The sequence below is a fragment of the Oncorhynchus gorbuscha genome, linkage group LG08 (genome assembly GCF_021184085.1).
Source record: "Oncorhynchus gorbuscha isolate QuinsamMale2020 ecotype Even-year linkage group LG08, OgorEven_v1.0, whole genome shotgun sequence".
NCBI lineage: Eukaryota > Metazoa > Chordata > Actinopteri > Salmoniformes > Salmonidae > Oncorhynchus > Oncorhynchus gorbuscha.
In genome coordinates this window covers 40,156,105-40,171,811 of record NC_060180.1, presented here as the reverse complement: position 1 = coordinate 40,171,811, position 15,707 = coordinate 40,156,105, and the positions used below count along the sequence as shown (strand labels likewise).

The 15,707-nt window shown below is 46.1% G+C and overlaps 1 protein-coding gene across 2 annotated transcripts in view; it reads right to left on the bottom strand.

Moving 5' to 3' along the window:
- Positions 1 to 15,707, bottom strand: part of LOC124041650 (kelch-like protein 24) — a 63,819-nt gene that overhangs the window by 8,219 nt on the left and 39,893 nt on the right. For both annotated transcript variants that reach the window (XM_046359468.1, XM_046359467.1), the window contains one exon: positions 12,664 to 12,852. In XM_046359468.1, the coding sequence (XP_046215424.1) occupies positions 12,664 to 12,852 (189 nt within the window). The remainder of the gene's footprint in view (positions 1 to 12,663; positions 12,853 to 15,707) is intronic.

Below are 15,707 nucleotides of genomic sequence, written 5' to 3'. Positions count from 1 at the left end.
CCAAACATTTGACTGGTACTGTAAGTATTCAGACCATTTCCTATGAGACTCGAAATTGAGCTCAGGTGCATCCTGTTTCCATTGATAAGGATGATCAATGGAAACAGGATGCACCTGAGCTCAATTTCAAAATGTTTCTTCAACTTGATTGGAGTCCACCTGTGGTAAATTAAATTGATTGGACATGATTTAAAAAGACACACACCAGTCTATATAAAGGTCCCACAGTTGACAGTGCATGTCAGAGCAAATACCAAGCCATGAGGTTGAAGGAATTGTCCATGGAGGATAGTGTCGAGGCACAGATCTGGGGAAGGGTACCAAAAAATTCTGCAGCATTGAAGGTCCTCAAGAACACAGTGGCAAAACTGAGCAATCAGGGGGGGAAGGGCCTTGGTCAGAGAGGTGACCAAGATCCCAATGGTCACTCTGACAGAGCTCCAAAGTTTCTCTGTGGAGATGGGAGAAGCTTCCAGAAGGGCAACCACCTCTGCAGCACTCCACCAAATGCCTTCATGGTACAGTGGCCAGATGGAAGCCACTCCTCAGTAAAAGGCACATGACAGCCCGCTTGGAGTTTGCCAAAAGGCACCTAAAGGACTCTCAGACCATGAGAAACAAGATCCTCTGGTCTGAAAAAAAACAAGATTGAATTCTTTGGCCTGAGTGCCAAGCATCATGTCTGGAGGAAACCTGGCACCATCCCTACGGTGAAGCATGGGGGTGGCAGCATTATGCTGTGGGGATGTTTTTAAGTCAAGGAGTCTGAATACTTTCCGAATGCACTGTATATGATAAATATCACCCAAATACACTTTTGTAAAAATATATGTAGGATAGTAACAACTTGGTTGTATTTCTGATACAATGTATCATGTTCCTTATATAACTTTAAGGTTTGAAAACTATGCAATTTATGCATTGAACTAAATTGTAATGAATAAATTATATAAATAAATACATTCATATTAAATAGAAAAAGAGCATAGGCTAAATGTGGGCAGCCTACATGGGGCCAATATTTTGGTCCGCATTGGGCCAATGTGGGTATGTTTGCTGGGAAAAGCTTTGTTCAGGCAAAGTGAGGGCTGTCTTCACCTAATATGGGCTGCCAACACTGGGCCACACTGGGCCACACTCAATGCCTACGTGGAGTCGATGAAAAAAGGCGAATTGGCCCAATATTGGCAGCCTACATGGGCCAACATTTTAGCATACCCTCAGGCCAACATTGTGCCAATGTGGACATGTTTGCTGGGAATACACAGGATAATGAGATATAAAGCTATTCAACAATTAGAACCCAGCCCAAGTGTGATCCCTGTGCTACCTGAGACAGATGCAGAGACAGAGACACTGCAGCCTTTGTTGTCTGTGTCTGTGTGCATGTATCAGACACCACCAGTGGTTCAAAGAAGAGAATAGAGAAACCCTACAGCCACTCTAATTTCAGGAGATATGATTGTCCTAGATTTTGAGTTCAGTTTACATCCAGGCTCTAGCCACCTAACCAACAAAGGCTGTCTGCAGTCTCCATAGGGAGTGTTCCTTACAGTACATGAACACAGCATCCTGCATGTCTGTGGAAAGCCCTGTCTGCTCTCTGTAAATGTGATATACAGTAAAAGTGTATGTTCAAGACTACTGTCTAATTTAACAGCATCTCAAACCACACTATTCTGTATTGACTAACTTCTAAGGCTCTAATTTTTTATCCTCTGGCAAATGCCTGCCACCAATACTTTCAGTCTTTGTGTGCCCTCAAACTTAAAGCTTCTCCTTTAAATAACGCCCCACACATTTCTAATAGTATAGGCTAAAATGGGGAATATTCAAGACATAATATCACTAATATTGTTTAATCTAACTTCACTGTATTCTGTGCTCAATCAACATCATCAAAACAAAGGAGATGATCGGGTACTTCAGGAAACAGCAGAGGAAGCACTCCACTATCCACATGGAAGGGACAGCAGTGAAGAAGGTGGAACGTTTTAAGTTCCTGGGTGTACACATCACAGACAAATTGAAATGGTCTACCCACACAGACAGTGTGGTGAAGAAGGCGCAACAGTGCCTCTTCAACCTCAGGAGGCTGAAGAAATTTGACTTGTCACCCAAAACCCTGACAAACTTCTACAGATGCACAATCGAGAGCATCCTGTTGGGCTGTATCACCGCCTGGTACGGCAACTGCACCGCCCACAACCGTAAGGCTCTCCAGACGGTAGTGAGGTCTGCACAACTCATCACCAGGGGCAAACTACCTGCCCTCCATGACACCTGCAGCACCCAATGTCACAGGAAGGCCAAAAAGATCATCAAGGACAACAACCACCCGAGCCACTGCCTGTTCACACCGCTATCATCCAGAAGGCGAGGTCAGTACAGGTGCATCAAAGCTGGGACCGAGAGACTGAAAAACAGCTTCTATCTTAAGGCCACCAGACTGCTTAACAGCAATCACTAACTCAGACAGGCTGCTGCCTACATTGAGACCCAATCACTGGACACTTTAATAAATGGATTACTAGTCACTTTAAACAATGCCAATGTAAATGATTCCACTTTAATAACATTTACATATCTTACATTACTCATATCAAATGTACAGTTGAAGTCGGAAGCTTACATACACCTAAGCCAAATACATTTAAACTCAGTATTTCACAATTCCGGATTTTTAATCCTAGTAAAACTTCCCTGTCTTAGGTCACTTGGGATCACCACTTTATATTAAGAATGTGAAATGTCAGAATAATAGTAGAGAGAATGATTTATTTCAGCTTTTGTTTTTTTCATCACATTCCCAGTGGGTCAGAAGTTTACATACACTCCATTAGTATTTGGTAGCATCGCCTTTATATTGTTTAACTTGGGTCAAACATTTTGGGAAGCCTTCCACAAGCTTCCCACAATACGTTGGGTGGATTTTGGCCCATTCCTCCTGACAGAGCTGGTGTAACTCAGTCAGGTTTGTAGGCCTCCTTGCTCGCACACGCCTTTTCAGTTCTGCCCACAAATGTTCTAAGGGATTGAGGTCAGGGCTTTGTGGTGGCCATTCCAATAGCTTGACTTTGTTGTCCATAATCCATTTTTCCACAACTTTGGAAGTATGCTTGGGGTCATTGTCCATTTGGAAGACCCATTTGCAAACAAGCTTTAACTTCCTGACTGATGTCTTGAGATGTTGCTTCAATATATCCACAAAATGTAACATTTTCCTACCTCATGATGCCATCTGTTTGTGAAGTGCACCAGCCCCTCCTGCAGCAAAGCACCCTCACAACATGATGCTGCCACCCCCCGTGTTTCACGGTTTGGATGGTGTGTCATGCTGGTGAATGAGGACCCAAAAGCGACTTGGCGAAAACAGAGTATTTAATCCAGAATAAACTTTACAAAACAAAAAGCATAATACTACACGTAAAGACGAGAACAGACTGGAGACTTGATCGAGAACTGCAGGTTGCCTCGGGAAGGCACTTGAACCTAGCAGACTCAGACACCTGCTCACCACGCAGCATCTGAGGGAAACACGACACGACAGGGCAAAACATAGACACAGCACGGTGAATATAAATGAGGATCCGACAGGGCAGGTACGGGAAACAAGGAGAGAAATAGGGACTCTAATCAGGGAAAAGGATCGGGAACAGGTGTGGGAAGACTAAATGATGATTAGGGGAATAGGAACAGCTGGGAGCAGGAACGGAACGATAGAGAGAAGAGAGAGCGAGAGAGTGAGAGAGGGAGGGGGAGAGAGAGGGATAGAAAGAGGGAAAGAACCTAATAAGACCAGCAGAGGGAAACGAATAGAATGGGAAGCACAGGGACAAGACATGATAATAAATGACAAAACATGACAGTACCCCCCCACTCACCGAGCGCCTCCTGGCGCACTCGAGGAGGAATCCTGGCGGCAACGGAGGAAATCATCAATGAGTGAACGGTCCAGCACGTCCCGAGACGGAACCCAACTCCTCTCCTCAGGACCGTAACCCTCCCAATCCACTAAGTATTGGTGACCCCGTCCCCGAGAACGCATGTCCATGATCTTATGTACCTTGTAAATAGGTGCGCTCTCGACAAGGACGGGAGGGGGGGGAGGGAAGACGAACGGGGGTGCGAAGAAAAGGCTTAACACAGGAGACATGGAAGACAGGATGGACGCGACGAAGATGTCGCGGAAGAAGCAGTCGCACAGCGACAGGATTGACGACCTGGGAGACACGGAACGGACCAATGAACCGCGGAGTCAACTTACGAGAAGCTGTCGTAAGAGGAAGGTTGCGAGTGGAAAGCCACACTCTCTGGCCGCAACAATACCTAGGACTCTTAATCCTGCGTTTATTGGCGGCTCTCACAGTCTGTGCCCTGTAGCGGCAAAGTGCAGACCTCACCCTCCTCCAGGTGCGCTCACAACGTTGGACAAACGCTTGAGCGGAGGGAACGCTGGACTCGGCAAGCTGGGAAGAGAATAGAGGAGGCTGGTAACCCAGACTACTCTGAAACGGAGATAACCCGGTAGCAGACGAAGGAAGTGAGTTGTGAGCGTATTCTGCCCAGGGGAGCTGTTCTGCCCAAGACGCAGGGTTTCTGAAAGAAAGGCTGCGTAGTATGCGACCAATCGTCTGATTGGCCCTCTCTGCTTGACCGTTAGACTGGGGATGAAACCCGGAAGAGAGACTGACGGACGCACCAATCAAACGACAGAACTCCCTCCAAAACTGTGACGTGAATTGCGGGCCTCTGTCTGAAACGGCGTCTAACGGGAGGCCATGAATTCTGAACACATTCTCGATAATGATTTGTGCCGTCTCCTTAGCGGAAGGAAGTTTAGCGAGGGGAATGAAATGTGCCGCCTTAGAGAACCTATCGACAACCGTAAGAATCACAGTCTTCCCCGCAGACAAAGGCAGACCGGTAATGAAGTCTAGGGCGATGTGAGACCATGGTCGAGAAGGAATGGGGAGCGGTCTGAGACGACCGGCAGGAGGAGAGTTACCCGACTTAGTCTGCGCGCAGTCCGAACAAGCAGCCACGAAACGGCGCGTGTCACGCTCCTGAGTCGGCCACCAAAAGCGCTGGCGAATAGACGCAAGAGTGCCTCGAACACCGGGATGACCAGCTAACTTGGCAGAGTGAGCCCACTGAAGAACAGCCAGACGAGTGGAAACAGGAACGAAAAGGAGGTTACTAGGACAAGCGCGCGGCGACGCAGTGTGCGTGAGTGCTTGCTTAACCTGTCTTTCAATTCCCAGACTGTTAACCCGACAACACGCCCATAAGGAAGAATCCCCTCGGGATCAGTAGAAGCCACAGAAGAACTAAACAGACGGGATAAGGCATCAGGCTTGGTGTTCTTGCTACCCGGACGGTAAGAAATCACAAACTCGAAACGAGCGAAAAACAACGCCCAACGAGCTTGACGGGCATTAAGTCGTTTGGCAGAACGGATGTACTCAAGGTTCTTATGGTCTGTCCAAACGACAAAAGGAACGGTCGCCCCCTCCAACCACTGTCGCCATTCGCCTAGGGCTAAGCGGATGGCGAGCAGTTCACGGTTACCCACATCATAGTTGCGCTCAGATGGCGACAGGCGATGAGAAAAATAAGCGCAAGGATGAACCTTATCGTCAGACTGGAAGCGCTGGGATAGAATGGCTCCCACGCCTACCTCTGAAGCGTCAACCTCGACAATGAATTGTCTAGTGACGTCAGGAGTAACGAGGATAGGAGCGGACGTAAAACGTTCTTTTAGAAGATCAAAAGCTCCCTGGGCGGAACCGGACCACTTAAAACACGTCTTGACAGAAGTAAGAGCTGTGAGAGGGGCAGCAACTTGACCGAAATTACGAATGAAACGCCGATAGAAATTAGCGAAACCTAAAAAGCGCTGCAACTCGACACGTGACCTTGGAACGGGCCAATCACTGACAGCTTGGACCTTAGCGGAATCCATCTGAATGCCTTCAGCGGAAATAACGGAACCGAGAAAAGTAACGGAGGAGACATGAAAAGAGCACTTCTCAGCCTTTACGTAGAGACAATTCTCTAAAAGGCGCTGTAGAACACGTCGAACGTGCTGAACATGAATCTCGAGTGACGGTGAAAAAATCAGGATATCGTCAAGATAGACAAAAACAAAGATGTTCAGCATGTCTCTCAGAACATCATTAACTAATGCCTGAAAAACAGCTGGCGCATTGGCGAGACCAAACGGCAGAACCCGGTACTCAAAATGCCCTAACGGAGTGTTAAACGCCGTTTTCCACTCGTCCCCCTCTCTGATGCGCACGAGATGGTAAGCGTTACAAAGGTCCAACTTAGTAAAGCACCTGGCTCCCTGCAGAATCTCGAAGGCTGATGACATAAGGGGAAGCGGATAACGATTCTTAACCGTTATGTCATTCAGCCCTCGATAATCCACGCAGGGGCGCAGAGTACCGTCCTTCTTCTTAACAAAAAGAACCCCGCCCCGGCCGGAGAGGAAGAAGGCACTATGGTACCGGCGTCAAGAGACACAGATAAATAATCCTCGAGAGCCTTACGTTCGGGAGCCGACAGAGAGTATAGTCTACCCCGAGGAGGAGTGGTCCCCGGAAGGAGATCAATACTACAATCATACGACCGGTGAGGAGGAAGGGAGTTGGCTCGGGACCGACTGAAGACCGTGCGCAGATCATGATATTCCTCCGGCACTCCTGTCAAATCGCCAGGTTCCTCCTGAGAAGTGGGAACAGAAGAAATGGGAGGGATGGCAGACATTAAGCACTTCACATGACAAGATACGTTCCAGGATAGGATAGAATTACAAGACCAATTAATAGAAGGATTATGACATACTAGCCAGGGATGACCCAAAACAACAGGTGTGAAAGGTGAACGAAAAATCAAAAAAGAAATAGTCTCACTGTGGTTACCAGATACTGTGAGAGTTAAAGGTAGTGTCTCAAATCTGATACTGGGAAGATGACTACCATCTAAGGCAAACATGGGCGTAGGCTTGTCTAACTGTCTGAAAGGAATGTTATGTTTCCGAACCCATGCTTCGTCCATGAAACAACCCTCAGCCCCAGAGTCAATCAAGGCACTGCATGTAGCACCCGAACCGGTCCAGCGTAGATGGACCGACATAGTAGTACAAGATCTAGATGAAGAGACCTGAGTAGTAGCGCTCACCAGTAGCCCTCCGCTTACTGATGGGCTCTGGCCTCTTACTGGACATGAATTAACAAAATGTCCATCAAATCCGCAATAGAGGCACAGGCGGTTGGTGATCCTCCGTTCCCTCTCCTTAGTCGAGATGCGAATCCCTCCCAGCTGCATGGGCTCAGTCTCAGAGCCAGAGGAGGGAGATGGTTGCGATGCGGAGCAGGGAAACACCGTTGATGCGAGCTCTCTTCCACGAGCCTGGTGACGAAGATCTACCCGTCGTTCTATGCGGATGGCGAGAGCAATCAAAGAGTCCACACTGGAAGGAACCTCCCGAGAGAGAATCTCATCTTTGACCACTGTGTGGAGTCCCTCCAGAAAACGAGCGAGCAGCGCCGGCTCGTTCCAGTCACTAGAGGCAGCAAGATTACGAAACTCTATAGAGTAATCCGTTATGGATCGATCACCTTGGCATAGGGAAGCCAGGACCCTAGAAGCCTCCCCACCAAAAACTGAACGGTCAAAAACCCGAATCATCTCCTCTTTAAAGTTCTGGTAATTGTTAGAACAATCAGCCCTTGCCTCCCAGATAGCTGTGCCCCACTCTCGGGCCCGGCCAGTAAGGAGTGAAATGACGTAAGCAACCCGAGCTCTCTCTAGAGTATGTGTTGGGTTGGAGAGAGAACACAATCTCACACTGGGTGAGAAAGGAGCGGCACTCAGTGGGCTGCCCGGAGTAGCAAGGTGGGTTATTAACCCTAGGTTCTGGAGGCTCGGCAGGCCAGGAAGTAACAGGTGGCACGAGACGAAGACTCTGGAACTGTCCAGAGAGGTCGGAAACCTGAGCGGCCAGGTTCTCCACGGCATGGCGAGCAGCAGACAATTCCTGCTCGTGTCTGCCGAGCATGGCTCCTTGGATCTCGACGGCAGTGTTACGAGCGTCTGTAGTCGCTGGGTCCATTCCTCGGTCGGATCCTTCTGTCATGCTGGTGAATGAGGACCCAAAAGCGACTTGGCGAAAACAGAGTATTTAATCCAGAATAAACTTTACAAAACAAAAAGCATAATACTACACGTAAAGACGAGAACAGACTGGAGACTTGATCGAGAACTGCAGGTTGCCTCGGGAAGGCACTTGAACCTAGCAGACTCAGACACCTGCTCACCACGCAGCATCTGAGGGAAACACGACACGACAGGGCAAAACATAGACACAGCACGGTGAATATAAATGAGGATCCGACAGGGCAGGTACGGGAAACAAGGAGAGAAATAGGGACTCTAATCAGGGAAAAGGATCGGGAACAGGTGTGGGAAGACTAAATGATGATTAGGGGAATAGGAACAGCTGGGAGCAGGAACGGAACGATAGAGAGAAGAGAGAGCGAGAGAGTGAGAGAGGGAGGGGGAGAGAGAGGGATAGAAAGAGGGAAAGAACCTAATAAGACCAGCAGAGGGAAACGAATAGAATGGGAAGCACAGGGACAAGACATGATAATAAATGACAAAACATGACATGGTGTTCTTCGACTGGCAAGCCTACCCCAAACATAACGATGGTCATTATGGCCAAACAGTTCTATTTTTGTTTCATCAGACCAGAGGACATTTCTCCAAAAAGTATGATCTTTGTCCCTATGTGCCGTTGCAAACCGTAGTCTGGCTTTTTTTATGCCGGTTTTGGAGCAGTGGATTCTTCCTTGCTGAGCAGCCATTCAGGTTATGTCGATTATAGGACTCGTTTTACTGTGGATATAGATACTTTTGTACCTGTTTCCTCCAGCATTTTCACAAGGTCCTTTGCTGTTGTTCTGGGATTGATTTGCACTTTTCGCATCAAATACGTTCATCTCTAAGAGACCGAACACGTCTCCTTCCTGAGCGGTATGACAGCTGCGTAGTCCCATGGTGTTTATACTTGCGTACTATTGTTTGTACAGATGAATGTGGTACCTTCAGGCATTTGGAGATTGCTCCCAATGATGAACTAGACTTGTGGAGGTCTACCATTTTCTTCTGAGGTCTTGGCTGATTTCTTTTGATTTTCCCATGATGTCAAGCAAAGGTACAAAGGTACACCTCCAATTGACTCTAATGATGTCATTAGCCCATCAGAAGCTTCTAAAGCCATGACATTTTCTGGAATTTTCCAAGCTGTTTAAAGTCAACTTAGTGTATGTAACTTCTGACTCACTGGAATTGTGATACAGTGAATTATAAGTGAAATAATCTGTCTCTGTAAACAATTGTTGAAAACATTTATTGTGTCATGCACAAAGTAGATGTCCTAACTGACTTGCCAAAAACTTGCCAAAAATTTGTGGAGTGGTTGAAAAACAAGTTTTAACCTGTTACTCCTACCCCCTACTTTTTCGAACATTCTGTTAAAAATCGTGCAACATTTCAGCGCCCTGCTACTCATGCCAGGAATATAGTATATGCATATGATTAGTATGTGTGGATAGAAAACACTCAGACGTTTATAAAACTGGTTAAATCACGGCTATGACTTTAACAGAGGGTGAGTTTCATCGAATAGCGCAGGAAAACCTGATCACTGAAAATGGAAATAAATATCCTTGCGCTTACTTCCAGGAATTGTTGAAAGTGAACCGAATTACATGAGACCGAGGTTTCAGCGCCTACAGCTACCACACGTTGTCTAGAGTCTTGTCATTTGATTCGCAATTGATTCTTGGTCTAACCGGTTCAAGGGAACTCCTTCCCTCTGGTCTCCGACCGGATGTTTTGGTCGAGCTCTCTCCAGCCATGTTTTTTTCCAGACGACACTATAGAAGTTACATCGCCTCCTGATGAATTTTATCGCTTATTAACGTGTACTAATACCTAAAGTTGCATTACAAAAGTATTTCGAAGTGTTTTGTGAAAGTTTATCGTCGACTTTTTGAATTTTAAAAAATGACGTTACGTTATGAAACGCTATTTTTTTTCATTTATCATACAGTCTACATAGAACGATATCTAGGCTATATATGGACCGATTTAATCGAAAAAAAAAGTCCCAATAGTGATTATGGGACATCTAGGAGTGCCAACAAAGAAGATGGTCAAAGGTAATGAATGTTTTATATTTTATTGTGTGGTTTGTGTAGCGCCGAATATGCTAATTCTTTTGTTTACGTCCCCTGCGGGTCTTTTGTGGTGTTACATGCTATCAGATAATAGCTTCTCATGCTTTCGCCGAAAAGCATTTAAAAAATCTGACTTGTTGCCTGGATTCACAACGAGTGTAGCTTTAATTCAATACCCTGCATGTGTATTTTAATGAACGTTTGAGTTTTAACTAATACTATTAGCATTTAGCGTAGCGCATTTGCATTTTCAGAGCTCTAGATGGGACGCCTGTGTGCCAGGTAGGAGCAAGTGGTTTTAATGACTCCAACCTTAGTGTATGCAAACTTCCGACTTCAACTTTATATACTGTATTTTACACCATCTATTGCACCTTGCCTATGCAGCTTGGCCATCGCTCATCCATATACTTACATGTACATATTCTCATTCACACCTTTAAATGTGTGTGTATTAGTTAGTTGTTGGGGAATTTTTAGATTACTTGTTAGATATTACTGCACTGTCGGAACTAGAATAACAAGCATCTCTGCTAACCATGTGTATGTGACCAACAAAAATTTGATTAGATTTGATCCATAATGACCACCACTGTAGTCTTGGCCCTTCACTAGTCCTCCCTCCAACTATAGGTAGGTGTGGTGATATACCTTGCCTAGTCCTCCATCCTCCCTCCAGCTATAGGGCCATTTCCTAGTCCTCCGTCCTCCCTCCAACTATAGGTAGGTGTGGTGATATACCTTGCCTAGTCCTCCATCCTCCCTCCAGCTATAGGGAGGTGTGGTGATATACCTTGCCTAGTCCTCCATCCTCCCTCCAACTATAGGTAGGTGTGGTGATATACCTTGCCTAGTCCTCCATCCTCCCTCCAGCTATAGGGCCATTCCCTAGTCCTCCGTCCTCCCTCCAACTATGGGGAGGTGTGGTGATATACCTTGCCTAGTCCTCCATCCTCCCTCCAGCTATAGGGCCATTCCCTAGTCCTCCGTCCTCCCTCCAACTATGGGGAGGTGTGGTGATATACCTTGCCTAGTCCTCCATCCTCCCTCCAGCTATAGGGCCATTCCCTAGTCCTCCGTCCTCCCTCCAAATATGGGGAGGTGTGGTGATATACCTTGCCTAGTCCTCCATCCTCCCTCCAGCTATAGGGCCATTCCCTAGTCCTCCGTCCTCCCTCCAACTATGGGGAGGTGTGGTGATATACCTTGCCTAGTCCTCCATCCTCCCTCCAGCTATAGGGCAATTCCCTAGTCCTCCGTCCTCCCTCCAACTATAGGTAGGTGTGGTGATATACCTTGCCTAGTCCTCCATCCTCCCTCCAGCTATAGGGCCATTCCCTAGTCCTCCGTCCTCCCTCCAACTATGGAGAGGTGTGGTGATATACCTTGCCTAGTCCTCCATCCTCACTCCAGCTATAGGGCCATTCCCTAGTCCTCCGTCCGTCCTCCCTCCGACTATGGGGAGGTGTGGTGATATACCTTGCCTAGTCCTCCATCCTCCCTCCAGCTATAGGGCCATTCCCTAGTCCTCCGTCCTCCCTCCAAATATGGGGAGGTGTGGTGATATACCTTGCCTAGTCCTCCATCCTCCCTCCAGCTATAGGGCCATTCCCTAGTCCTCCGTCCTCCCTCCAACTATGGGGAGGTGTGGTGATATACCTTGCCTAGTCCTCCATCCTCCCTCCAGCTATAGGGCAATTCCCTAGTCCTCCGTCCTCCCTCCAACTATAGGTAGGTGTGGTGATATACCTTGCCTAGTCCTCCATCCTCCCTCCAGCTATAGGGCCATTCCCTAGTCCTCCGTCCTCCCTCCAACTATGGAGAGGTGTGGTGATATACCTTGCCTAGTCCTCCATCCTCACTCCAGCTATAGGGCCATTCCCTAGTCCTCCGTCCTCCCTCCGACTATGGGGAGGTGTGGTGATATTGCTCTCTGTCTGATGTCACAACACCTCCAATGACAACTGATGAACAATAAAAGGTGTCTCATTAAACCTCATTAAAATATTGCCTATTTTAACATGGAAAACATGGTAAGACTCATCTGACTCTGGTATCACTCGCTGTACTTGATCTGAATAAACCTCCACCTTATTCAACCCTCGTGTTGTAATGTCAGTCTGGGTTATTAGACAGTGTTATTGGACCGAGGTGTAGCGTAGGCGCAAATCTCACAAGTACTTGATTCCAAAATCAGATTCCCTGTTTACTGTTATGAATGTATAAGGGGAGGGGTGGTGATGGTGGTGGTGGAGACACAGGGTTGTTGATGTACTGTATAAGCGTAACTGTTATGAACTGTGGAAAGAATTTCCTCTTGAATGACAAAAAGTCATTCAAGTTTAAGTTTAAAGTTTAAGGTGCATTTTAGCCAGTTATCCATGTGTATGGTGTACCCTATGGGTCTACCCACCTTATCAGAGCAAGTGTTGTCATCGGGCCCTCCCCCGATGACAAAGAGTTTCCCAGCACAGCTGGACACGGCCGGAGAACTGACCGCCTCCTTCATGGGAGCCACCTCTGTCCAGCGGTTAGAGAAGGAGTCATAGCACTCCACACTGCTCAGACGACTCTGACCGTCATACCCTCCCACTGCATAGACCTGTACAGAGAACACACATATAATCACAGTGGTTAGAACAATATTGATTAGCGTTTGCATTGGCTACAATGCACAAACACCTCTGGTAAGAATTCCCCTGCCAAGAGGGCTCAACCTGTGCACACACAAAATCCTGCCTAAGCACTGCATATACAGTACCAGTCAAAAGTTTGGACACACCTACTCATTCAAGGGTTTTTCTTTATTTTACTATTTTCTACATTGTAGAATAATAGTGAAGACATCAGAACTATGAATAAACTCATATGGAATCACGCAGTAACTAAAAAAGTGTTAAACAAATCAAAACATATTTTATATTTGAGATTCTTCAAATAGCTACCCTTTGCCTTGATTACAGTTTTGCACACTCTTGGCATTCTCTCAACCAGCTTCATGAGGTAGTCACCTGGAACGCATTTCAATTAACATGTGTGCCTTGTTATAAGTTAATTGACCTTCATTGAAATGCATTCCAGGTGACTACCTCATGAAGCTGGTTGAGAGAATGACAAGAGTGTGCAACAAGGCAAAGGGTGGCTACTTTGAAGAATCTCAAATATATCGTATATTTTATATTTGTTTAACACTTCTTTGGTTACTGGTACTGTATGACACATACGAACACACGCACCCATGCATGCACAGTGCCTTTGTCTGTGGCATAGAGACAGGTTTGTTTACAAGAAGCCACTGTTCCATGTGTGTATCCCAGTTCCTGCCTCTTGAGGTAGAACCAGTCAATCCAGTAAACGGTATAAGATGACCTAATTCATGCTTTAAAATAAATAAATAAAAATCACCTTTATTTAACCAGGTAGGCCAGTTGAGAACAAGTTCTCATTTACAACTGCAGCCTGACCAAGATAAAGCAAAGCAGTGCGACATCAACAACAACACAGAGTTACACATGGTATAAGCAAATGTACAGTCCAATAACACAATAGAAAAGTCTATATACAATGTGTGCAAATGAAGTAAGATTAGGGAGATAAAGCAATAAATAGGCCATAGTGGCAAAATAATTACAATTTAGCATTAACACTGGAGTGATAGATGTGCAGAAGATGAATGTGCAAGTAGAGATACTGGGGTGCAAAGGCACAACAAAATAAATAACAGTATGGGGATGAGGTAGTTGGGTGGGCTATTTACAGATAGGCTATGTCCCGGTGCAATGATCTGTAAGCTGCTCTGACAGCTGATGCTTAAAGTTAGTGAGGGAGATATGGGTCTCCGGCTTCAGTGATTTTTGCATTTCGTTCCAGTCATTGGCAGCAGAGATCTGGAAGGAAAGGCGGCCAGAGGAGGAAATGGCTTTGGGGATGACCAGTGAAATATTCCTGCTGGAGCGCGTGCTACGAGTGGGTGCTGCTATGGTGACCAGTGAGCTAAGATAAGGCTGGGCTTTACCTAGCAAAGACTTATAGATGACCTGGAGCCAGTGGGTTTGGCGAAGAATATGAAGTGAGGGCCAGCCAACGAGAGCCAGCCAACGAGAGCATACAGGTCGTAGTGGTGGGTAGTATATGGGGCTTTGGTAACAAAACGCATGGCACTGTGATAGACTGCATCCAATTTGCTGGGTAGAGTGCGGAGGCTATTTTGTAAATGACATCGCCGAAGTCAAGGATAGTCAGTTTTACGAGGGTATGTTTGGCAGCATGAGTGAAGGATGCTTTTTTGCGAAACAGAAAGCTGATTCTAGATTTAATTTTGGATTGGAGATGCTTAATGTGAGTCTAGAAGGAGAGTTTACAGTCTAACCAGACACCTAGGTATTTGTAGTTGTCCACATATTCTAAGTCAGAACCGTCCAGAGTAGTGATGCTAGACGGGGGGCAGGTGCAGGTAGCGATCGGTTGAAAAGCATGCATTTAGTTTTACTTGAATTTAAGAGCAGTTGGAGGCCACGGAAGGAGAGTTGTATGGTATTGAAGCTCGTCTGGAGGTTAGTTAACACAGTGTCCAAAGAAGGGCCAGAAGTATACAGAATGGTATCGTCTGCGTAGAGGTGGATCAGAGAATCACCAGCAGCAAGAGCGACATCATTGATGTATACAGAGAAAAGAGTCGGCCCGAGAATTGAACCCTGTGGCACCCCCATAGACTTCCAGAGGTCCGGACAACAGGCCCTCCGATTAGAAACACTAAACTCTGTCTGAGAGTAGTTGGTGAACCAGGCGAGGCAGTCATTTGAGAAACCAACTATATATGACTTTATTACAACTGGCACCATAACCCTCCTATTTGTGTGTGTGTGTCACGGGTAATATATGAAAGACATAGCAGACAGTAATCACATCAGATGAACTAGCTCTTCAATTCAATCACACTACACCGCGTACGCACGCACGCGCACATGCACATTCACACATACATCCAATTTCCAAATTCTGGTCTGGAATGGATGGCTGATTTAAACTCATTTCATGTTCAGAACCTTTGAATGCGAATTCATTGGGTTTCACATATCTTTCACCCGAGTCATTCATGTATAATCACAGTTTTCCGTGAAATAGCATGAGAACATTGTTTAGTCAACAATACATCCGATAATGATGGGCTCACCATTTAGTCATTTTAACTACCATTTAATCCAATAGCAAAAAAAAATTCAAAACTGTTCTTTTTGAACTGCTGAATAGAAAGAATTGTCAATGGTAAATACGATTTTCCATGTAGTATTTGACTAAAACTCGACAGTCCCCTGGTGGTTGATGTTAATGGGTTCAAAGCATATAAATTCAGGAAGGTAGAGGAAAAACTGAAGGATCTGAATGGGTGCCAGAGAGACAGAGCAGACAGTGACTGGTTCAACTGATATACAAACACATCAACACGTCTCTTATGCA